The sequence below is a fragment of the Ovis canadensis genome, chromosome 3, assembly GCF_042477335.2.
Source record: "Ovis canadensis isolate MfBH-ARS-UI-01 breed Bighorn chromosome 3, ARS-UI_OviCan_v2, whole genome shotgun sequence".
Lineage (NCBI taxonomy): Eukaryota > Metazoa > Chordata > Mammalia > Artiodactyla > Bovidae > Ovis > Ovis canadensis.
The window spans coordinates 175,339,885-175,366,927 of NC_091247.1; the positions used below are offsets into that span (position 1 = coordinate 175,339,885).

Here is a 27,043-nt window from a genome sequence, read left to right on the forward strand (position 1 = left end):
GTCTCTTTTTATTTCCCAGTGAGGAAAAGGGCTAGCATCCCAATAAACCTATTATGCAATCTCTCAGGGGTGTCTAAGAAGACACAAAGAACACAGTATCCATTTTGGAATCTCATCTCTCTCAAGGGCTAATCTCAACCTACCTCATTCTTATACCCCATCCTCTATTTCTATCTCTCTCCTACACACAGGTCACAGACTTTTTTGGTAAAGGAGCAGAGACTAAATATCTTTAGGTTTATGGGCACTATCGCACTACACTCAGCTCACCATTGTAGCATGAAAGTTCGTGTGTATGTGCTAAATTGCTTCAGTCATGTCGACTCTTTGTGACCCTATGGAATGTAGTCCGTGAGACTCCTTTGTCCGTTGGATTCTCCAGGCAAGAGTACTGGAGTAGGTTGCCAAACCCTTCTCCAGGAGATCTTCCCAACCCATGGATTGATCATGCATCTCCTATGTCTCCTGCATTGGCAGGCGATTCTTTACCACTAGTACCACCTGGGAAGCCCTGTAGTCATAGGCAATATTCAAAAATGAGTGTGGCTGTGAACCCATAAAACTATCTTTCTGGATACTGAAATGTGAATTGTGTATACTTTCCATGTGTCATAAAATATTCTTTTGACTCTTTTTCAACCATTTTAAAATGCAGAAACCAGTTTACTGGCCATATAGGCTATGGGTAGGATTTGGTCCATGAGCCATAAGCCTACAGATTTAGGAATGACTTATTCGAAAGCAGCAAATCCTCTCTAATTCTCTTCTATCTCAAGGAAAATCCTTTCTTGAAGTGAAGACTTGTCATCAGAGGAGACATTTAAACTGAGGCTTGAGAAATATATGGCAAAGGGAAGCAGGAAGTGAAGAAAGAGTGTTCCATGCAGAAAGATGTTTTGGAATCAGTAGGTAGAATTACTCTCAGAACTAAATCCCTATGTCACTTCCTGCCGTCTTTTTCTTTACCTCTGTTTCTACCTTGTTTTATTCATTCATATCTCCCAATCATTCTTGCATTGTTTATGAAAATTAAGTTTGTTATTGTTGTTGAATGTTCTTAATTTCAAAATTAAAGTATTTACAAACACTTTTTCTAAAAATAAAGTTGCTTTTTCATTTGTATATGGTCTCTGATTCCTTTTTAACTGATGATATTTGCCCACTTCAAAGGAGCTTCCCTCTTTCTTTACATGAAAAACACTAAAATAAATAAACCATGGCTTGTTCATTTTTAAATATCTATGTATACATTATGGATCAATGAATAGGGACGGGAGTTAGTTGCATGGAACAACTTAAAAACAAAGCTAAGCTGAATATGAAAAAAATGAATGGTTAATTATATCTATAATTGTCCAGCATACATATGCTTTTTAATTCTCTTACACTAACAAAGAAACATGTGCAACCAATTCTCTATTTATTTGCCACAATCCAAAGTCCTCCCACCTTCCATATTCATGGACCAGCTTCTTCCTATTACCCAGCTGAGGTCCAAGCCTGCCAACTGGGGGACCAAGCTGGGCTGGATTTGCAGCCAAGAACAGAAGGGGAGTAATTATGAGATTTTCCTGGACTTAGTAGCTAACATTATCTGACTAAATGTGTCGTCTTCTACATTGGTACCTAAATGCTTTCCAAAGCACTTTTTCCACAAATTACAGTTTTATAATTTAAATACACACAAACATACAATAGAACTATGGTCAGAAGACCTGGGTTTTGATCGTAGTGTGACCTCTTCTGAGGTTAGAAGCCTTCTAGAGCCATCAGTCCACAGAGAAGAGTAATACATACCTTTACAAGTATGTCAGTTTGTTACCCTGCTGCAACAAAGTACCACAGACTGGGTGGCTTAAACACAAGAAATTTATTTCCTCACAATTCTGGAGACTAGGGTCTGAAATCAAGTTGAAGGCAGTGTTGGCTTCCTTTGAGGAGTCCTTCTTTGGCTTATAATAGCAGTCTTCTTCCTATGCTTCACATAGTCCTCTATGTGCGTATGTCCTAATATCTTCTTGTAAAGGCGAAAGTCATGTTTGGTTATGGCCATTCTAATAATCTCACTTCAACTTTACTTCTTTAAAGACCCCATCTCCACATACAGCCACATTCTGATGTACTGGGCCTTAGGACCTCAATATATGAATTTGGAGAGAATACAATACAGTCAATAAGACAGTTGATGAATGTTTTGAGGATCAGATTGAATGAGATCAAAAAAGTGAAGGTATTTGGCTCTTAGTAGATATTTTATAAGTGCCAATTAAATCTAAACAAGTAATTTTTAAAGTATCCATTTTATATAATTATTTACTACAATTTTATAGTATCTATATCTAATGTAATATTTTCCAGAAACATCTGATGTTGGTAATAGATTTTAAATAAGAAATCTATACTTCTTATAGGGATGCACAACTGCAATCCTATAATAAAGTAATTCAAACTCTTGAGTTAATTCCTTTGCTGCCTTTGAGGTTCAGCAGTAACCATGGAGAAATTACTTCCCTTCAGTATCCATGTGATCATACTGCTCATAAAAATCATAAAAATTTTCTCTTTGGGGGAGTTCTGAGTATTTTAAAGAAAGCCAAAGTGAAGCCGCTCAGTGGAGTCTGACTCTTTGCAACCCCATGGACTGTAGCCTATCAGGCTCCTCCCTCCATGGGATTGTCCAGGCATGAGTACTGGAGTGGGTTGCCATTTCCTTCTCCAGGGGATCTTCCCAACCCAGGGATCAAACCCCGGTCTCCCACATTCCAGACAGATGCTTTCACCTCTGAGCTAATTGGAGTTAATTTTCTTCAAGGCCCTGTATCAGTCAAAATTTTAAGTTTGATAGTTTGACTTATATCCAAGATGTGTGTAAATGTGTAATATGTGTTTCCTATGCATGTAGAAAAACTGTAAAAATAGAAAAATCCTGCATAATACTAATACTTTAATAATCAATAAATACCATATCAATAAATGCATTATTACTGTAATTCATACATAAAAAATAGATGAAACTCTCAATACTTTTGAAGGGACTAGTCTGGGCAGGGGCTTCCCAGTGACTCAGCAGTAAAGAGTCCGCCTGCAATGCAGGAGACCAGGTAAGAAATGGCAACCCACTCCGGCATTCTTGCCTGGGAAATCCCATGGACAGAGGAACCTGGCAGGCTACAGTCCAAAGGGTCACAAAGAGTTGAACATGACTTAGGGACTAAACAACAACAGTCTAGGCAGGAAAGAGAAAAGAGAAGGACCTCTCCAATACTTTCATCACTGAATTACTTTTCTTAAAAACTATCAGCTCCAGTTTTATGATGATTTTTAGTAGCTATGAAGTGTTCATTTAATAAACAAATATCACATATACTAATAGAAAAATACAGATATCACTTGAATCAAGTAAGTTTGCTCTATGATTCTTAGCGAAGGAGAACAAAGAAATCAATTACAGAACCTGCAACCTGAAACAAGCATTTCACTTGTATGTTGGAATATGCTGTTTCAGGTGAAGGAAACTACATGCAAAGTAGATGGCTGGAGCCAAACTTGATAAGAAAAACATTGTAAACACCTAGAGTCTAGAAAAAAGAGAAAAAATGAAATTACTTTCTAGTATCTATAATTATAGAGGCAGCATGGAGAAAATTTCAGAGTCAAGGGAATTTGGGAAAGATAGGAAATACTGAACAATTCAAACTGCTAGAGTAGGTAGGGATTCAGTGAACTACTTCTCTTAAAGTGAAATAAAGATCAGCACATTAAAAACACCCCCCACATAAAACTTTTAAAACTCATTTTTTTAAATGAGTTTACATCACTTATACTTGTAAGAATGTGACAAGATTAAAAAACAGAAAATCCACTCCCATTCCCTTTCCACTTGGTCTTCACCTTCAGCAACCCATGCCCCATCAGAAAAAAAAAAAAAAAATCAAGTATTTCATTTGTCGGGCTTCCCAGGTGGCACGGTGGTAAAGAATCCACTCGCCAATGCAGGAGATGCAAGAGATCTAGGTTCAGTCCCTAGGTATGGAAGATCCCCTGGAGTAGGAAATGCAACCCATTCCAGTATTCTTGCCTGGAAACTTTCATGGACAGAGGAGCCTGGTGGGCTACAGTCCATAGGGTCACAAAGAGTCAGAAATGACTAAGCAACTAAGCACACACATTTCATTTGTCAAAGGAGGTACCTGGTAAATAACCTTAAAATCCTGGGCCCTTAAGAGAAGGATGAGGCGTTTCAATTCTGGAATTGAGGCTAATAGGGTTCCTCACCTCACTTCCTATCCTGGGATAGAAAATTGAGACCATTCACACTCATAGCCTAACTATTGGCACTGAGAACTGAGGTCACCTGTGTCAAAATGACAAATTTACTCCAGGCAATTCTTTTCTAGGAAGACAATTCTATGAAATAGTAAATAATTTCACCATTTCCTTCAGGAACTTCTTAAAATGAGGTATAATATTTCATCTTCTCATTTTCCCATATTCGTCCTAATTTTTTAAGCTTGCTTTATATTTTAAACTAAGAGGCAAATGATTATTTTCAAGATAATTGTCATAAAATAAATGGCATTTTGAAGATAAGATTTAACTTCAAGTCATTTTATGTTATATTTAGCTAAAAGGAAAATTTTCTCTCCCCATCCCACAATATTTTTTTTTATATACAGCCCTGGAATTTTTATTTTAAATGTTAAGTGACTGTTATACGTCTACTTAAATTACTTTTAATACAATTCACAAGCTATTATTCCTGAAAACCATTTCTGAAATTTTCTGAAATGCATTGACAGTTGGCAATGTGTTCATTTCTTTGTTAACAGAAATGCCATTATTTTGGACTGCTCCTAAAGTCATATAATTAGAAATTTTGGTCCAGAACAAGAAGGAAACAAAAAATGTATTCATCTAATAGTAGATGATAATAGGTAGAGGTGGCAAAGATGATGATAAGTAATAAACAACTAAATATAGACATTCATTTTACATTTTTATTCCATGTGTAAATTGTTCTATTAATTTTAGCAAATAATACACTATATTTTTCAGTGACTTAACCAACACATCTCTTAAAAATGTCTATAACTTTAATGTATAGACATTATGATCTCAAAATGAGCTGTACAAAATGTATTTTTATTATTTACACGTTCCTGAATGTGTTATAGACATATGAGATTAAGAGACAACTAAACTTCAAATAAATGAATTTTACTGTAAAGTTTACTATTAAATTCATAATCCCACAATTCAGTCTGTTACTCAAATCATGATAAATATCAAATTATTTATAGTATGATTAAGATTTTAAAATATTAAAACTAGACTGCACAAAGATAATTATGTTTTGTAGAAAATGGATTAGTAGGCATTTTATTTTTTTTAGGCATTTTAAATTGATGCTTATCAGCAACAAATTTTTTGCTGAATAACAATTATCTTTGTTAAAAAAACTCCCTTGAGGCTTAATGTATATACTTTTAAGATCATTTTGAAGCATATTTATATAACATAAAATTCATCCATTTTAAGTGTAAAGTAGTATGGTTTTAGTAAGTATATAGAGCTGTGCAACTACTACAGGAGTAAGCTTTGGAACACTTTACTCACCCTCCCAAAATCCCTCATTCCCCTCTGTGATCAAGCTGTTCCTCACCCCCCAGCCTCAAGGCAAGCACTGGTCTGTCTTCTGCTGTTGTATTTTGCTTTTTCCAGGACTTCACATTCATATTTCCTATGTCTTTTGTGTCATTTAGTTTCTTACTTGTCATTATGTTTGTAAGATATTTCTACATTGTTCTGTGTGTCAATCGTTTATTTTGCTTTATTTGCAGTTGTATTCTGTTGAATGCATATGCCACATTTTGTTCACACATGGACCAGCTGATAGGTATTTGAGTGTTCCTATTGTTTGGTTACTATGAATAATGCTGCTATGAACATTTGTGTACAAATCTTTGTGTGGACATATATTTTCATGTTACTAAGGTAAACCCGTAGGAGTAGAATCACTGCGTCATGTAGTAGGTGCATGTTTCAATTGTCAAGACACTGAGAAAACTGTTTCCAGTAGCTGAACCACTTTGCACTTTCACTAGCAGTGTATGAGAGTTTTGGTTGTACCATATCTTCACCAACACTTGACGTTTCAGTCTTTTTGAGAAATTCTACTATGAGTACAGTAGTATCTTACTGTGGTTTAAATCTGCATGTCCTTAATGACCAATCAAGTTGGACATCTTTTTGTGAAGTACCTGTACAGATCTTTTCCAGTTCTTAAAATTGATCATTGAGTTGTACAATTTCTAAATTAGATCTGGACACAAGTCCCTTGTCAGATATATGCTTTACACATATTTTTCCCCCAAGCTGTAGCTTGCCTTTTCATTTTCTTAATGATATCAATAAGCAAAAAATTTTAATTTTTTAAAGTCTATTTATCAGTTTTTAAATTTATGGTTCATGCTTTTTGTGTATTGTCTCAAGGTCACAAGTTTTTCTCCTATACTTTGTTCTGCTCGATGTATGTGGTTTTGCTGTTACATTTAGGCTGGTGATCTATTTTGAATTAATATTGGTATATGGAGTGAAGAGAGATTAAAGTTCATTTGTTTTCCATGTGGGTATATAGTTATTCCAGAAACATTTCTTGAAAAGCCTATTCTCTTCCAATTGACATTCTTTGATACCTTTACTGAAAATCAACTGACCACATAAGTATAGGCCCATATCTGGATGCTCAGTTCAGTTCCATTGATCTATATGTCTATCCTTAATCCTGCAAAACAGGATAATGTTTAGAAAAAACTAATCATGTTCAATACCTTTCACTGAAACATACAATTTCTCTAAATTTAAATATAATAATAGGCAAACAAGGATGATTAATCTTTCTTTACAATGTATTCTTTACTACTGTCTAAAACAAAAGTGATAATTATTAGATCATTTTGGATATTTTTACTGGATGTGGAAAAAATAAAAGGAAAAACCTATTGTCTGTGGTAGTAAACTCTTATTAACTACTGTGAAGGGTAAATTCATTAAGAAGAATAATTTCCAAATTTAAGAGGGTTAAATAAATATGATTATGAGAAAACTAAAGCATAGTAAGAATACACATAGTTCTATTAAACTGGTAAAGTCTTTAACCACAGATGAATTACAACCATGGGTATAAAACATAATATTAGGTGATGTAATGACAGAATCATTGTCAGTAATTTTGAGAAATGGAAACCACAAGACATGATAGAAGACTGAAGATGCACAGATGTTTTCATTTTCAAAACATAAAAAAATAGATTCTAGAAACTGAAGGCTAATAAGCATAATATCTAAAGCTGGTAAAATTAAAGAAAAAGATATATTTTATCAACAATTTTTTCAAATAATCATTGGGAGATAAAATAATTTTTCACCAAACTAAATCCCTTAAATTACACACCTGAAAATGACTATCACAGATCCTGAATTACTGTGACTAGTAAATATCTTTTTTTTTTTTTTTAAGTAAAGCAATCTCTTTCATGGGAAAGGAGAGTTTACTATTTTCTGATAATCACAGGAAAATACATTTATCCAGCTCTAAGATTTCAGGAAGATGCCTTCACATACATATACCTTTTAAGTATATACCTGACAGATGTTGGAACTAAAGACTAAGAGTTTTGTAAAATATAGATTGTATGACCAGTAAATAATGCAATGGACTCTCAACTTGAGTCAGGTCCTGACTTTGATGTATATACTCTTCCCATATGTTACAATTTCTTTGGTTAATCCAAAGACAAAGTAAAGCAAACTCAAACCTTTCTCTGAGAAATCATACAATGAAAAGAAAGAAAATAAATGAGGTAAACAAACAATGGTATCCAAACAAAATTATTTTTAAAATATTGTATACAATTCTAGATTTAAAAAACAGAAAAACTTGGGACTTCCCTGGTGGTCCAGTGGCTAACACTCTGCGCTCCCAATGCGGGGGGCTGGGTTTCAAGCCCTGATCAAGGAACTAGATTCCACGTGCCTCAACTAAGAGAGTTCACAAGCCTCAACTAAGACATGGTTCAGCCAAATAAATAAATAAATAAACATATAAAAATAAATATTAAAAAAGTAGAAAAACTTGCTGAATGGTACTGTTCTCAAATTATCAAAATTGATGCCTCCTTCTCTGTGCATGGTAAGCCTAGAGACATCAAGCATGCATGTACACGCTCAGTTGCTCAGTCGTGTCTGACTCTTTGTGACTCCATGGACTGTAGCCCACCAAACTCTTCTGTTCATGGAATTTTCCAGGCAAGAATACTGCAGCAGGTTCCATTTCCTCTTCCATGGGATCGTCAGCCGAGGGACTGAACTCACATCTCCTGTATCTCCTGCATTGGCAGGTGAATTCTTTACCACTGAGCCACCTGGGAAAGGGACAACAAGTATAGACTAAGAAATACCCAGAAGTGGAATATGTGAATTTTGAAGTTCAGGGAAGAGTTAAGGCTAGTAATATGAACCTGGACCAGTCAGTCATTTGTGATATTTAAATCCATGAGACTGAAGAGATCACTAGGAAGTGAGTATAGACAGAGAAGATCAACAAGTGGGTCTTGGGACATTTGGGAACATAAGGGAGATTCATTAAGCAAGGCTGATTGGAGGCAGCCAGGGAAGTGAAGAGGAAAACACAGAAGGACTGGGTCCTGAAAACTAAATGAAGTGTTTCAACAGGTGGAAATGGTCCACTGTGTTAAATGCTTCTGAGAGAGCAGATCAGATAAGATCGAGACTTGAAGCAAAGTGGAGATGGGACAAGAACAGTTTCAGAGAAAAGACAGGGACAGAACCTAACTGGAGTTGGTTCAGGATAAAATGAGAAGGGACAAAACAGAGACAGACAGTACTTTTAAGAGTTTTTCTATAGAGAGGAGCAGAAAAAAAAATCAGAAGTTGAAGGGCAATATATGATCAATGGGCATATTGTTTGTTTTTTAGGTTGAGAAATTTTACAACATGTTTCTAAGTTGGTAAAAAAAAAATCCTATAGAAAAAGAAAAATTGATGATGTAAAAGAGAGGGGAAAACATTTTAGCAGAAAAAGCCTGGAGTGGTTTAGAAATAATAGTATTTGGTGCACAAATGGAGGATTTGGCGTGAGTTGGCAGTCCATCCATTTCACTCAAGCAAGGCAGTGTATACAGGTACAGATGTTGTTTGACCAATAGATTTAAGGAGGGTTTTAGGAAGCAGACACTGAGAAAAGTGAGGAACCTAAAATGATTACTGGGGAGTGACTTCTATGAAAGGAAAATACATGGGTTGGGGGAGCCATCAGACCTCTATGTAAATAAATTTAAAAAAAAAAAACTACTAAGCTATCATTTTTTTAAAGACATATTCTCAGACATAAAGATACTTAGAAAAAATATACTACACATACAACTGTCCAGAAATTTTTTCTTGAAAATATGACAAATGATTGAGCAAATAATCAAAACAACTCGCAGAGGGGAAATCGTGTTATGAAATGGCTGGTAATCAAGTAAAACAAAATTAAGTCTAATTACTTGTTTTTAGTAAATATCTCTGCAACTTATATTAAAAACCAAAGGCTTAGATAACATTTAAGCTGGGATCTGAAAACAATATTTAGACAGATGAAGAACTGGGAGAAGAGCATTACAGACAGAAGGAACAACATGGGAGCATTTTCTTAAGCCTGGAATGGAGATAAGCACAAATTAGATGGGACAGGAATCAGATCATGCTGTCTTGCAAGCCATGTTAAAGATTTGGAGATTTAAGTATACTGAACATTGGTCATATATTTTAAGTAGAGGACTGACATATCTGCACTCTATTTTAAGCAGATCATTCTGGTTGCTCTTTAAAAAGGCAGGTGGGAGGCTGGGCAAGGATGAAAACTGAGTGGCTACTGAAAGTAAGAAATCATGCTGCTTGGACCGGGAAGGAATGTAGAGAAGTAAGAAGTGGTAAGCAATTGATAAATTGGAACTCTGTATAGAGAGGCTCAATAGGACAAGCTGATGGACTGCATGTACATGAAGAAAAGCTAAAGGAGACTGTAGAAACAAAGATGCAGAATTTTGACTGGGAGGGTGCTAGGGCTGTTTACTAAAATGAGAAACAAAAGATTATCATGGTGGATGTTAGCATGGGGAAGAGAAACGGGGACCAAGAGCTCTACTTTGAACATTTTAAGTATGAGATGCTTTGGAAACATCCAAACAAAGATGTTAAGAAGTTCAGGATAGTGGTCTGAGTAGAAGATACATTTTTGGAAGTCTTGGCATATAGAAGATACTTACAACTACAGTAAATGAATATTACCTACAAAATGAAAAATTAAATCCTAGCATATAAAGGTTAGATAGAAAAGAAGAAAATAAAGGATATGTAAAAGAAACAAACCATGACTTCAGAGGAAATCCAAGAGAGTGTTAGAATCATAAGAGTCAAGAGCAAGAAGGAAGTATTCAGTTGTGCAAAAACTACAAAAAGTCTCATAAATATGAAGACATGCACAATTTTGTCAGATGTTGCAACACAGAGGCTAATGATAACAAAACCAGTTTCAGTTGACTTGTGTTGGCAGGGGTGAAACTTCAGGTTGTGGTGGAATTGAGAAAAAAGAGAATGTGAGGAAGTGGAGACAGCTTGTTTCAAGTAACTCTTCTGAGAAATGTGGCCCTGCAGAAGACTGGGACAATATCTTGGAGAAAGACTGCAGAGAGACAAAAGCTCCAGAGAAGTTTGTTGGGTTTTGATTTTCACTTTAAGGATGGGAGATACAAGTATACATTTGAATACTGATACATAATCTGATAGGAAGTAGTTGAAGATATGAGGAAGATAGGGTTTAACTGAAGGAGTGAATGTCTTCAGAAGGCTTTAAACCCACCAGTAGACTGAGAGAATGTAATCTTGTTTTCACCAGTCAACAGTTTTTGAGTGCTATATGCAAAGCTCACTACTAGGCACCAGTGCTGTACAAGTGAAGAAGTGAAGTGAAGTGAAATGAAGTGAAGTCGCTCAGTCGTGTCCGACTCTTTGCGACCCCATAGACTGTAGCCTACCAGGCTCCTCTGTCCATGGGATTTTCCAGGCAATAGTACTGGAGTGGATTGCCATTTCCTTCTCCGGGGATCTTCCCAACCCAGGGATCGAACCCAGGTCTCCCGCATTGTAGACAAACGCTTTACCATCTGAGCCACCACGGAAGTAAAAGTGAAGAAGATAGCCAATAAGCCTGCCCTCAAAGACTGTAATTTTTAATGTGGAAGAAAGAAAACATGTAAACAAGTAAATGAATATATAAGATTTTGAATATTAATAATTGCTATAAAGCAGTCAAGAGAGTCCAAGTACTAGAGCCAGACCATGCTCTGCATGCCTCCGTGTGTTAGCCGAAAACCAAAATCAAATAGGAGCTTCCAAATCTTGTGACCCAGGCAAAACTCCACTTCTCTTTCCTTTAAAACTCATAGCCTCACAAGCCATTCATCACAAGCCATGGTCTCCGTACACATCCCTCACTATCCAGCCATTAATCCCTATACTGATTTGTACATCACATTTCCTGAGTCAATCTTCCATCCCTCTCCAGTGCACAAAATCTTTCCACCGTGAGTCCTTCTGGAACACAAGTCATCAACCAAATCATATTTCCTTAATGTCTTCTTTAAAATATTCCTTCTACTAAATTTATTTACTGAACCCTGTCTCTTCGCTACAGCCCCTGCTTCAAGCAGTGGTAGTTTTCCCTCCCTGTCTTCATATCACAGATCCTGATGGTGCAGTAGGTGTTTAGTGCTTTATTAATGCTTCCAGAACATTTTCCTCCCCTCTCCCCTCATCTTTGAATCCTGTACTGTCAGACTACTGCACCCATTACCACTCTTGTTGAAGTTACCTTCCAACCCCACAGTTTACTCCTCCCTTGATCCTTGAACATTTTAGCTCCTGGACCACTTCACTCTAAGATTCCTCCTATTCTTACTCTTGGGGATTTTGAGATTCTCACTGATAATCCATCCAATACCTTGGCCTCTCAGTTCTTTAGTCTCCTCTCCTCCAATGACATTGTCTTTTACTCTGTTACTCACCCTAAAATCATTCTAGATTTTTCATTACCATTAATTAATCTCTATATAATCTCAATTTCCCTGGTGGCTCAGACAGTAAAGCGTCTGCCTGCAATGTGGGAGACCCGGGTTCAATCCCTAGGTCAGGAAGATCCCCTGGAGAAGGAAATGGCCACCCACTCCAGCACTCATGCCTGGAAAATTCCATGGACAAAGGAGCCTTGTAGGCTACAGTCCATGAGGTCGCAAAGAGTTGGACACGACTGAGCGACTTCACTTCAACCTCAATTTCAAACATTCCATCTTCTAATCTCTACCTTATTTCTAGAATCTCAACTCCAGACACCCTTCAATACCATTGGGATCTACAATCCATTGTCCTACCACTATCTCATTGTCTCTTACCCTTTCGCTCATCTCCTTATTTCTTTCTCTCTCTCTCCTTGGTATTATGGGTTGAACTGTGACCTCTCTAAAAATATGCTGAAGTCCTAGTACGTGTACCTAGTAGTCCCCAGCAGCTGTGAACGTGATCTTATTTTAATATAGGGGCTTTGCAGATGTAATCAATTGAGGTCATTAGGATAGTCCTTAATCCAATATGACTAGTGTCCTTAACAGAAAGAGGAAAATTTGAACACCAACACTCAGAGGGAAGACAACCACGGGAAGACAGAGGTAGAGATCCGAACTATACAAGCCCAAGCCAAGGAACACCCGGAGCTATCGGAAGCGGGAAGAGGAACACGGCCCTGCCAACACCTTGACTACACATTTCTCACCTCCAGAACTCTGAGACAACACACGTCTGTTATTTTAAAGTACTAACTTTACGGTACTCTGTTACAGAAGTCCTGTTAAACTAATATACCAGGTTAAACTATATATGGTCAGATAATGACATTATGATAAAAGGTATTAAATGGCCAAATGATGAAATCATTCCCACGCATACACTTGGAATTAATTCCCTTGTCTCTCACTTTATTGTACTTGACTAAACAATAAACACTGATTACATTCCATTTTCATCTTTCTTCATGACTACACTTGCACAGTAAAGCCTGGTTTAAGAAAAATACACAACCATATTGATTGATCTTACTTAAAATACATGGTTATTAAGTGCAATTGGACTCGAATGGTGCTTGGCAATTATACTGTATTTCTCTACTCCACTCATTCCTCCTTTCTCCTATGAAACTATTTCATCTCTCTCTTAAAAATCTCCAAAAACTCCTCCCTAATCCTTACTCAGAGTAAATATCCTGTTTTGATAACCTTTCTAAAAAAATTTCCACAAGCTCCCAGGACATCATCTTACCTACATGTCCTCATGTTATCTACAGGTCCTCATGTTCTTTGCCTTCCATCTGTATTCTTAGCCCTTCCCTTTACACAATACATTATCCCCTCTTCTCTACTCAAAGAAATTGCTCTAAAAATGTCCTTTCCTTCCTCTACCATAAAACATTCTTTCCCTACCAGATCATTTCTACTAGCTATTATTTCTCCCTTCTTATATAAAAAAAACAACAAATCAACTTTTTCTCCCACTTCACTTTCAGCCACAGCCCTCTCTTCTTTTCTCCATAAAATAACATCTACTTCAGTTTACCATGACAGTTGCAGTTTACATTTTATTATTAAATACTGGTTTAATTATTAATAGTGCCCTTTTCAAATGCATTCCAGTTTGGATTGTAAATTACATAGCTAGCTTACCTCTTGGTGTAAAACTCCCTAAAACTGTTGTCTGTCTTCATTCTCTCCAATGTTTCACCTTTTATTTTCTCTTGTGCCCCACGACAACCAGATCTTGCCCCACAATCATCTTTTCGACCTCTGAGCAACATTTAACAGTCAGCCATTCCCTCCTTCATAAACAATGTCTTCATTAGGCTAAATTTTAGGGCACCACTGTCTGATTTTCCTTCCATCACCTCTTCATGGTCTCCTGTCCTGGTTTTTCCTCACCTTTCTGGCCTCTGAACACTGAATTGGCAAAGAGCTCATTCTTTAAACTTCTGCTTTTTATCTGCATTCATTCTCTCCTTACTATTCTCCCAAGCTATTTAGGGATGGAACTAAAATCCATCATACCTCCCCAACAACACACACTCAGAGTAAAGAGATGCTAAAATAACAGTAGATGGTTCTTAATTTTGTCTAAGGAAGAGACTTATCTTCAAGGATTTTGCTTCGCTGAAGATGGGTGTGTACATCACAGCTGAGTGTTTCAGATGCGAACGCTGAACATTCTACTAGGCATTTAAGTAAGATGCTCACGTTAGAAACCATGACTCTTAGCTTTCATATACCATGTCCAATCCAATAGCAAATTCCCTACAGCTGCACCTCCAAAATGTATCTAGGCTCCAACCACTTCTCACCACTTCTGTTCCTTTAACACCTCTGATCCTATACCTTTCAGTTGCTAATGTCACACAAAATTAACATCATTATACATTGTGTCCAAAAACAAAAACTAATAATTTTTAATGCACTGTCCTCAAAGTATATAGAAAATAAAATCTGGAGTTACAAACCAAAGTTACAATAATACTAGCCATTGAACTAATATATTTTTTTAATGTATTAGTCTCTTAAATCTTGTATAAAACAAAGAGTGGAGTCACACACCATTGTTACAATAATACTAGATGTTATAATTGTCTATATATTTACTTTTACTGAAACTTTTATTCCTTCATATGACTTCGAGCTACTGTCTAATTTCCTTTCATTTCAAACTTTGTATGCCTGATTTTTAATGATGACAGTCACTACTGGTAAGAGCGCTCCTGAGGACACTAACCTTGTTCAAGCCTTTTGGAAAGTAGTTTCTATCTTGGAAAATTCATGGTCTTCGATGCAGTTATTCCACTTTTGGAAATCTATCCTAAGAAAATAATCCTAAAATATAGGCAATCTTTTCGAACAAAAATGTTTGTTAGAGTTACTTACATTAGTGAAACACTGGGCAAGACCCAGATGATTAATAATAGAGCAACTGTTACATAAACTTAGTATATATACTCAGTAAGTCTTATATAATAATAAAATTATATCTATAAAGCATTCAAAGTGCTATGGGAAATGGTTCATAGTATATTAAGAAGAAAAACTATTTCATGATTCAGTTCAGTTCAGTCGCTCAGTTGTGTCCAACTCTTTGCAACCCCATGAACTGCAGCAAACCAGGCCTCCCTGTCCATCACCAACTCCCGGAGTTCACTCAAACTCATGTCCATTGAGCCAATGATGCCATCCAGCCATCTCATCCTCTGTCATCCCCTTCTCCTCCTGCCCCCAATCCCTCCCAGCATCAGGGTCTTTTCCAATGAGTCAACTCTTCACATGAGGTGGCCAGAGTACTGGAGTTTCAGCTTTAGCATCATTCCTTCCAAAGAACACCTAGGACTGATCTCCTTTAGAATGGACTGGTTGGCTCTCCTTGCAGTCCAAGGGACTCTCAAGAGTCTTCTCCAACACCACAGTTCAAAAGCATCAATTCTTCCGTGCTCAGCTTTCTTCACAGTCCACAAACATAAATGCCAGGCAATTTGTGTAATTACAAAATAAAATAATGAGATGTAACATTGATGAAAACATACTTAGTATACTCATATTATTAAGATACTTTAGAAGTGGACAATCCAAGCAATTATGCTAAAAAACAAATACAATGAGGTTGTGATAGGTCGAATAATGGCCCCCCACAATTCACCTCCCCAGAACTTTTTGTTGTTTTATGTTATTTGTTTTATTGCAAATATAATTTAGACTTTCAAACATGGAGATTATTCTGGATTATCCAAATAGCTCAGATCTAATCATAGGAGTCCTTAAAAGCTATGAAAGTTCTCCAGGGATGGGGGAGCCTGGTGGGCTGCCATCTATGGGGTCAGAGACGGACACGACTGAAGTGACTTAGCAGCAGCAGCAGAAACAGAAGAGATGAGACAGAATGGGAAGGTCAGAGAGATGTGAAGTGTGAAAAGGACTCAACCTACTGTTGCTCACTTTGAAGATGGCAGAAGGAAGTCTCAAGCTAAAGGATATGGGTGGACTTTGGATGCCAAGAACAATTCCAAGTTGGGAATGACAACCAGCAAAGAAATGGAACCTCAGCCAAACCCGCAAGGAACTGATGTTGGCCAACTGAATGACTTCAAAGCAGATTCACCCCAGAGCCTCCAGAAAGGAATGCAACCGGACTAACACCTTGATTTCAGATTCTCGTGACTCTCAGAAGTGTTCCCAACTGACCCATACTGTACCTACTGAACTGTGAAATAGTAACTTGTAGTTTCTTATGGCAACAGTAGGAAACTAATGCAGAGGGTGAAACATAGGAGGTCAGCTTAATAACAAATGACATAAGCACACTATAAAGAGGAAAGGAATACATACCATTCACTTTTTTTTTTTTTTTTTTGCTGTGCTACACAGTATACGATATCTTAAGTTCCCTGACCAGGGATCCAATCTGTGCCCCCTGCAGTGAAACTCAGAGTCTTAACCCCTGAACCACCAGAGAAGTCCCACCTTTCACATATTTTTGATCATGGAGACAACATGCATACTATAAAAGGAAGCTTAATAGTATTCCTGGATGGACTGAGAGAGTATTGTGCTTAAACAAATACTTTGTTATTGCTAATATGTGGAATCTAAAAAATATAACAAATGAACATATTTTATATAACAAACAGAAACAGACTCACAGATACAGAGCACAAACTAGTGGTTATCAGTTGGGAGAGGGAACAGGGTATGAAAAAGACAGGGGTATATTATAGGATACATTGTACAGCACAGCCATTATTCTGTAGTAACTTTAAATGGAGTAAAATCTATAAAAATATTCAATCATTATACTGTATACTTAAAATAGTATTAAGAGGCTATCACCAAAAAGGGTTAGAAGGAGAAAAAACAAGGTTGTCATGGGTGTCAAACCACTCTAATGCAATGATTTGATAATGAAAAGATCAAACAGTCTGGTCATTCAAGGCAGTTTGGGAATTTGGGTGCAATTAAGAAAGGTAACTAAGCAGTGGATTGTTAAATACGAATGTTGAACCAACCTGTGAGCTTGGGTATCTGGAAGTAAATGTGCTGACTCTGATCAAGTCATACGGTTAATAAAATCATTTTATTATACTTGATCTTGGCCAAAAGGCCGAGAAGAGGTATTAAAATCATTTAATTATAGATCCACATTGTGTCACTCTTTTCTCAGGTCAGCACCTCTAGATGAAGACTGACTGCGAAGACATGAAACTCATTTTCTTGGTGCTGTGTGCAAGGTCCTTGGGACGAGAATAATACAGGTAGTCTAGGTTTAGATAGAAACTGGCAGGCTATAGCCAACTGCCTATTTTTGTGAAGTTTTACTGGAACATCGCCATAGCCATTTCTTTTCATATTGTCTGCAGCTGTTTTCACTCTGCGATGGCAGAACTGAGTAGCTGTAACAGATACCACATTGTCCACAAGATACCATTTGGCCCTTTACAGGAAAAAAAAAGAAAAAACCCACCTGCTGACTCCTGGACTAATGAATACAAGGCTTAAATGAAATGAGGTAAATGGAAAAATGTACACTGAGGTTTAAAAAAAATAAATTACAAATATAAAGGACAGGAGAGACCTGACTCAGCAATAACACATATGAACGAAAACGTCCTAATGGTTACAAACCAGTACATATTTTGTATGGACGGGAAAAAGTCCTTAAAAACCAAGTAAACATACTCTTGTGCTGTGCTAAGTCACTTCAGTCATGTCCAACTCTTTGTGACCTTATAGACTATAGCCCGCCAGGCTCCTCTATCCATGGGATTCTCCAGGCAAGAATACTGGAGTGGGTTGCCGTGCCCTCCTCCAGGGAATCTTCCCAACCCAGCGATTGAACCCATGTCTTCTCTGTCTCCTGCATTGCAGGTGGATTCTTTACCCACTGAGCCACTTGGGAAGCTCCAAATGTACCCTTAGATTACCCTAAAAGAAACAGTATTTGGACCAGCAGTTGCAGTTCTTCCGGCATTAACCATGCTCCAATACATACTCTTCTCTCCAACCTGTTCTCTGCCTAGAACCTTATCATTCTGGTTAGTGAACACATCTTTCAGACTTTAGCTTAGATATCATCTCCTCTGCAAAGCCTTTGATTCCCCAACTGTAGGTTACATGTACTTACCTATCATGGCATTTAACTCATCATATTAAAATTGAAATTTACTTGTCTAGTTCCCCGTGTGGGAGATTTAATCCATGTGGGCAAGGACAGGTACCTGGTATCCTAATACCAGACTCAATGCCTGCCATGTAATAGTTTTAAACATGTTTTGGGTTAATGAATTCCATTATAGTTCTCATCAGTCAGACCACATGGTATTAAGTATTCAGTTGAGCAAACTGCTGGTTCCCCACTCAAATCTACCACTTCCCTGCAGGCAGAGCCCTAATTTTAACCAGTGGTGGTTTTGGCAGGAATGTGATATACTTCAGTAAGAGACATGACAGCACATCTGATGAGGAATTTCTGAAAAGGAATTTTACTTTTAAAAATAAAGAAAGTCACCAGTGTACATTTTTATATTATTTGTGCTTCAACTTCTAAAATGTTCACACAAATGGCCTCTGGGCATATTAAAGAGTTGCACAAAAAGTGGATCAAAATAAAAATCAACGTGGAAGCTGACTCAGCAAAATATATTAACAAGACACTGAATTCTAAAGGCAAAAAGTGGGGTAGAGGACTTAATAAGCATGTAAGAATTGTGAAGTATTAACTGGACCCCCACTAAAATTATAGGAAAGGCTTACACATATGATTACAGTTACTCTTAAACACCTGTGCTAATGCAGCAATTATCTACCACTTTTAAAAGATATACTTGGCATTGGCATGTTTTTATACTGAGAATATGGCAATACCTAAATGGCACCCCACTCCAGTATTCTTGCCTGGAAAATCCCATGGACTGAGGAGCCTGGTAGGCTGCAGTCCATGGGGTGGTGAAGAGTCAGACATGACTGAGCGACTTCACTTTCACTTTTCACTTTCACGCACTGGAGAAAGAAATGGCAACCCACTCCAGTGTTCTTGCCTGGAGAATCCCAGGGACGGGGGAGCCTGGTGGGCTGCCATCTCTGGGGTCGCACAGAGTCGGACACGACTGAAGCGACTTAGCAGCAGTAGCAGCAAAGTTCTGTAAATTTACAGAAAAAAGAAACTAAAAAGTTGCTTAGCTTGTTCATTCTGTTTCCCTCTTCAGAACCTTTTGCCTTGCCTTCATAGTTCTAATGCATCAAACAGAAAACCTCTTATTCAACATCAAGGAATAGAGAAAGTGAAAATATACCAGAGTGAAGAAAGCACCAAATGATTATCACAATGTTACATACACTATTAAGAATTATGAAGCAACTGTATTTAAGATAAATGCTAAGATGCCACAATATTATTGCTATGCCAATAAAATGTCTCCAATAGCACCAAGCTATTGGAAAAGTCCTGACTCACTTTTCCGTAGAAATTGGAATCTTAAGATCCCCACAGATACACTTTTGTGGGCAAATCATTTACAGAACTGAACTTCTGTACGTATGTGCCAATCTTTGCACACTGACTTGAAGACTGTCCATTTCCATTTTGTTCTTTAGACTTCGGTTCGTATGACACACCAAGTGAATTTCTTCTCATAGATCTCTCTCTTAGTGACTGGTCTGTTCAACATTATTTCCTTACACTGGATTTGCTCCCTATGGTTACTTTTAAAAACTTCTGCCCTGATAATACTATGTATATTTTCATTGGAGTTATTTTAAGTATTGTGAAAAGAAATTTGACTTTGATCAGATCCCTAATGCATTTACTTCACCTATATCCTTCAGAGGTAATTTTGACCTCTACTTATTCTTTAGTCATATGCCTTCTTATTTTTACAATTCTTAAGGTATCTTGAGTTTTTTGTTACATCAATAAAACAATTCTCCTAAGTGGCTGAAAGAAGGTTGATCACTTCACTGTATAATCTTAACCTCCAAAATGCTCAAGTATATTCCTTCACCTAAACCATCAAATATGTCTTCACATAAAAGTGAAGAATAAAAGTCAAGAATGAGAAATCTTACTTACCATTCAATAAAATGAAAATAAAATCTAATGTATAAGTTATTTAGTATCATCTTTTTATTTAAATGGTTTCAAAATTTTTTAAAACCTATTACTCCTCTTGCTGATTCAATGATACTTTTTCTTCTATGACCAAAAAACTATCATACAAATGGAAAAAAAAAGACATTTAGTTGATTTCATATCAATATTTCTTAACATTATTCTCCTAAAAGAGTTTCAAATTCTCAGACCGACCAAAACTACACAGGAGTGTTGGCAACACTTATGCCGAATTTTAATACTGTAACATTAACATGAATTTCCCTCCACTGTACAATGATCCCTTGGATAATACCTAATGGTTTCTAAAATCACCACACATACATTTTTGCTTCATATTACCTTAATTTTTGTACTTCTCAAAAAGGCAGCAAAATTTTTTTAAATGTCAAGTATCATAATTTAATGAAATTGGTGTTTTGAAAACACTACTGCTTTAGTATTTCTATATATCCTGTATGATTCCAACTTTTCATATTTTATCCTAAAAGGAAATTGAAATATAGCTCAAAATTTACTCTCTTCAGCATCCCTGGGTGCAAAGTCAAATGAGACTGTTCATACCTTAAGAAATAAGGCACAACTGATCTTAGGTAACAATTTCTAAAAACTGAAAACTATTTCAGCCACTACTCTCTTGGCCTTACTTCCATTCTGTTTAGCTAACAGGACTGGCAGATCTCAACAGCCACAACACCATATGCTACAATCAAAGCCAGATGACATTCTGGCACTAGCAGTTGTAATGAAGTGGTGCTAATTTTCAGTTCTGTGATGATTTGCAATAAATTAAGTAGAATTTCAGATTCTCAAAACTCAGAAGAGTGTAACAGAGCAAATTTCTCTATTCTCCATCTTTTTTCTTGACACTTACTCCTTGGAAAAAAAGTTATGACCAACCTAGATAGCATATTCAAAAGCAGAGACATTACTTTGCCAACTAAGGTCCGTCTAGTCAAGGCTATGGTTTTTCCTGTGGTCATGTATGGATGTGAGAGTTGGACTGTGAAGAAGGCTGAGTGACAAAGAACTGATGCTTTTGAACTGTGGTGCTGGAGAAGATTCTTGAGAGTCCCTTGGACTGCAAGGAGATCCAACCAGTCCATTCTGAAGGAGATCAACCCTGGGATTTCTTTGGAAGGAATGATGCTAAAGCTGAAGCTCCAGTACTTTGGCCACCTCATGAGAAGAGTTGACTCATTGGAAAAGACTCTGATGCTGGGAGGGATTGGGGGCAGGAGGAGAAGGGGACGACAGAGGATGAGATGGCTGGATGGCATCACTGACTCGATGGCCTTGAGTCTGAGTGAACTCCGGGAGTTGGTGATGGACAGGGAGGCCTGGTGTGCTGCGATTCATGGGGTCACAAAGAGTCGGACACGACTGAGCAACTGAACTGAACTGAACTGATGGACACAAGGAGGCTGCCACTTTTAATAACTACCACCTCCTACTCTTAGGCCTAATGTTTCATCTCCCTTCAATTCCAACTGAGAGGAAAAACTCAATACCTGAAAAACATCCTTGATATCTCATCCATTATTTTATTATTTCAACAAATTTATTGGGAACCTACTATGTGCCAGGCACTGTATGAGGCACAAAGAATACAAAGTTGAACAATGACACAAAAACATAATTCCTGTCCTCATGGAGTTTACAATCTAGAGGCTCTACATTAATCAAACAAATATATATAAAATTACAAAGGTGTTCAACATTAAATAGAGGTCATGTGATAATGTAATTTTTTTCTTACTCTGAAAAAAATTAGGGAATGCTTCCCTGAGGAAGTGATGAATGAGCTGAGATCTGAAAGACAAATAGGAGTTAACTAAATGATGAAGGTATTTCAAGCAAAAGAATAGCATGAACAAGGGTTCCTTTGGTGAAAGAAGCACTTTAATTCTCACTAGTTTCAGATATTTAAAGTGCAATAAGAGTCAAATACAAAGTAAATTAAATGAGGAGCACAATGAAACTAAGAAGTAGTAATAACTAACTTCTCCTAAATGCTTTTAAGGTGATGTGCCAGTCACTGCTTTAATGTTTTGAGGTATTAACTCTTTCAATGTTCAGAATTATAAATAGCAGCCCTAATAATTGATATCATAGGTAACATAAAATATTTTTGTTTCCATCTAGGGTTAGGTGAGTTACCTTGATTAAAACCGCACTTTAAAAAAAAAAGAGAGTGAAATCTGCCTGCAGTATAAAAATGAATCAGAAAGGTCAGAGTAGCTTAGGAAGACCAACTAGGAGGCTACAGAAGTAACTGCAGGCAAAAAGTGCTAATGTTAGTGTAGACTAGAAAAGTGGTAAATGAAGAGAAGTAGACAGATTTACTAGGTAAAATGAAAGGATGTGGTAATGAACTGATTGGGGAGGGGGTGATTAGAGAGAGGAAGTTCTAGGTTACTAACTTGGGAACCACTGACCACTGTGATGGTGGAACGTTAGATTGGATACATTAATAAAAATGTAAAGAGGAATATTTAAGCCTTGTATTGACAAGTACTGAATAAAAATAACTACAATAAAAACCCAAAAGAAGTTTCTGATTAATTTTGTCACATATATTTGCCTGCAATCATATAAAGCTATTCTTACATGGCTTAAATAATAATGTTCCATTACACCTAGTGTCACATGGTGATCTTTTGAACTCTACAATGAGAAAAGATAAAAATACAATACCAAGAATAAGTTTTTCACATATATGAACTTTAAAAGAAAAACACTAATATAATTTTCTTCCCCTGATTACTAACATCTCTGCTAGGGATTTAGCAAAGACAAGGCAATTTTAATTTTAATTTGTGGTCATTTAAAATCTCTGATAAGTTTATTACAGGTTGACTCTTATATTTCTCATACAGCTAAAAAGATTGAGACTAACTTAAAATTCTCCCCTTATTTTTCAAGTAGTTTGTTTTTATATACACACATCTTTTAAAAGCATTATATTCATCTTAAAAGAAAAAGATAAAAGACCAATAAATGATTCCTTTCCCTACCTCTGGAAAAATATATGAAATAAGGAATAAGGTTAAATAAAAACATATAATTGGGATTCCAGTGAAAAGAGCAGGTTATTAATTGTGATTTCAGTCAAGTCATTTGTTCTTTCTGAGCCATAAGGTCTTTATTAAACTTTTAAAATGTAAATAACACCTACCTCACAGGCTTGTTGTGGGAATTATACAATGTTTTTGGAAATGATTTATGAATTTTAAATCTCTATAAAAATAGTAATCACTATAAATTTTTAAAAATCTAACAAAGCATATAGAATATTCAGCTTCATATTAATTATTATCTCTACTGTTTATATGACTTTCTTGAGATGGCCAAATAAATTGAAAATTAAAAAAACATTCAGGATCTATAACAGTAAGTAATTATAATACATCATAAATTTAAAGTTCATATGGAACAAATATGTCAAATCTGAAAAACACTGCAAGTTCTAGAGAAGTTCATGTACCATCAATCCTGCTTTTCTATAATAGAGACTGCTTTTGTTGAATATATACCTATAGATCAAAAGTACTCTACTAAGGTTATAAGCTATACATTCAAAATATTTAATTAGACCTTTGCTTTTAATCTAAAACTATACAACAGTCTTAGATTAAAATGGTTTAACATGATTTCTAAAATACTCTGAGGTAAAATAATAACAATTTAACTTGTTCTTTGCTATATCCTTAGCTCCCAAAACACGGCCTGTATTTTTAAATAATGTTAATGAAAATGCACATTAAAGACAAAAAAAAAAGGCCAGTACCATTTTCAATAAAATCTAAAATCACTCTAACACTTAATGTAAAATGAAATATATTTCCTTCCAAGTATTTAGAGATAGGAATGGCTATATAAGTCATGCCAAACAAGCAAAGCACCATAAAGTATCCTAATGTGGTTGAAAATTTGAAATTTTTCAAGTAACTTAAAGAGCAGTCCAGCTGTTTCAGTTCTACCTTGAATATATTTATGTTTAAGAATGTGAATTTTAAAATAGACCCCACTTAGTTTAATTCTACCAGAAATATATTTTAAATTGTTAAAAGCCTCTGTTTCTTAAATACTCATAAACTTTTATTTCATAATGCATGATTAAGACTCTCTCTCATGTCAGTTTCAACCTTAACAATCCCTAGAAAATAGAATTCAAAATTTACCAGTTATTCTTATTTCAATATATAAGTCACATAGAACTTTAATCAAAACTAGCATTATAAATTCAACATGTGCAAACAACCACCTGTTAAGATACTATAGGAATGGTATGAAATCATTTTATGTATGTGAAAAGAAAATTCTCTGAAAACATTCCCCTCCTTAAATAGAGGAAAGACAAAGATAAAGAAATAATATAAATAGTATTAATTAAAATTCTTATAGTTACAAACGCTGCCAAATTTAGCAGGATAGTTAAATTACTCTTTGATGTCTAACAATACATGTTTAAAGGAATGTACAAGCAATGCTTTTTAAATCAGTTGGCCATATACTCTAATGCTTTGCTTTTTTACAGTTTGTGCTTTTTATTTTAACATTTGTACCATCTTCTTTCTTGAAAACTATAGCTTCAACTTATACAGCGTACCCATCACTTAAAATGATTCTTTTTCACATTTTCAAGTTACCTCCTACGTTCTGTAGGGTAATGATTTTCCAGAGTTTTCAAACCCAGCAATTAGATAATTTATTAATTTGATTGGGCTTTTTTTTTTAAGTAATAGTTATAGATTTAAGTACATAATTTTAGTAACACTTAAAATGTAAGCCTCCTTTTATTTTACGTTAGCCCTAAAAGCATCTGAATCTCTGTAAATAATAGCAAATTATTAACAAAGTGATAAATAAATTCAGCAATCTGTGAGAACACAATAGATTTTCATTTTTCTTTTTAAAAAATGTCTATAATGTAATATCAAAATTAGGAAATGACATCTCCTATTCATGAGGCATAGAATTCATCTTACAGTATGCACTGACTTCCCCTATATCACACCAGTTTAAAAGAGGGTTAAACCCTAAAACTCAAAACAACCAAAAGATTGTAATGCCCATACCTAGTATTTTCTAAACTGGTTTTGCAATAGTCACCACTTCATTACATTCTATTTCATTTTATTGTCTTTTCATGAAAAGGAAAGTTTCCCATCAATTGGTAACATCACATTGTAAATATAACCTCCACAATCCAAAGCTATAACTTGAATTTCTGGCTGCCACTCCTGATATTCAACTGATGGAGAAGAGCATCTTTTTCTAAGTGAGCCTCTGCAAGAGCCGTTTTAGCTTTAGCCAATTCTTGTTTAAGTGATTCATTCTCTTCCATGAGCTGAAATGATAAATTTGGAAAATAAGGAAATGTAACCATTTTCAGGAAATACAGACTATTTATACAGTATCTAAAGGTGTGACCCACAAGTCAGCAACATTACCCAATGCGGGTGAGGGTGCACTTAAGCTGAAAATTGCTCTGAGAAGTTATTTGGAAACACATACCAAGCACTTACAAATGTCTGTTAAGTTCTGACCCAGCAATTTAAAACACGAATTAACTCCTAAATTCCAAATCTAATAGTGATTTTGTTTAATTTCAATTTGCCTTAAGACGCTGCTGACCTCACTCCTTCTTGCTAAGCCTCTCTCCTCGTTCACCTTTCATGTCACAGACATTTCTTGTTTACCCCACTCTACCTATGGACTTTCATCTTTCCCTCTGACGTTTAAAAACTCTTAAGTTTTCTGCATTCTATTAACGTCCATAATTGGTGGTCTTCTCTTATCACGTGAGTCACTCTCTTAGATGTTCTCTTCTACTCCTGTGGCTCCAACAATTATATAGTCTGCTATAGGACAGGCCTCTCTTGAGCTCCAGACCTACATTCTGAAGATCTCACTGGACATTTTCATCTAGATGTCAATACGTCTTCTCTCATTAAGACTCAGTTCAATCCTGTTGGAACCATCCTCTAATCTCTAATGAAGAAAATGTGATAAAACCTTCTCCACAGGAAAAAGTATTTACACAGATCCTTTAAAATATATGCATTCAACTTCAAAGAGTTCTCAGATTTCTTTTAGGTGCAGCTTAAGAATGCCTGTCTCACAGACCAAATTGGGTATTTTACCATACTTTCCTAAACTCTAGTACATATAACACATGTACGCTGTGACTACTGTTTACACACTTTTACTTTCCCATTCAATTCTGAGTTTCTCAATAGATAGGGAGTGGTATTCTCTTCCAATTCTATATCCTTAGCTTAGAGCTGACATCTAACAAATCCTGCTAAATAGATGAATAAACTCATTCTGTAGTTTCATCAAAGAGAATTAAAATTCTGCTGGATAGAATTTTATAATAGCAAAAAAAAAAAAAGAAGCAACTCAAATATTGACAAATGTTAAAAGTAACCTTTAGAAATGATAATATAGCCATACCCATATTAATGTGCCATTAACAATAAATATGAAGCATTGACTATACTTCATTCAATATAAAATAAAATAGATGAAGCATATGCAGCAATATGGAGAACATTTGTTAAACAACGTTAAGCAAAAAGTACAGTATATATACGTGTGAAAGTGTTAGTCCATCAGTCGTATCAGACTCTGCGACCCCATGGACTGTAGCCCACCAGGCGCCTCTATCCATGGAGTTCTCCAGGCAAATACTGGAGTGGGTTGCCATTTCCTTCTCCAGGGGATCTTCCCAACCCAG

At 36.0% G+C, this 27,043-nt stretch overlaps 1 protein-coding gene across 8 annotated transcripts in view; it reads right to left on the bottom strand.

Annotated features, from left to right (window-relative positions):
* Positions 1-22,852: 22,852 nt before the first annotated feature.
* Positions 22,853-27,043, bottom strand: part of BLTP3B (bridge-like lipid transfer protein family member 3B) — an 86,559-nt gene continuing 82,368 nt past the window's right edge. For all 8 annotated transcript variants that reach the window (XM_069585142.1, XM_069585145.1, XM_069585143.1 and 5 more), the window contains one exon: positions 22,853-25,651. In XM_069585142.1, coding sequence (XP_069441243.1) covers positions 25,517-25,651 — 135 coding nt within the window. In that variant the 3' untranslated portion in view covers positions 22,853-25,516. The remainder of the gene's footprint in view (positions 25,652-27,043) is intronic.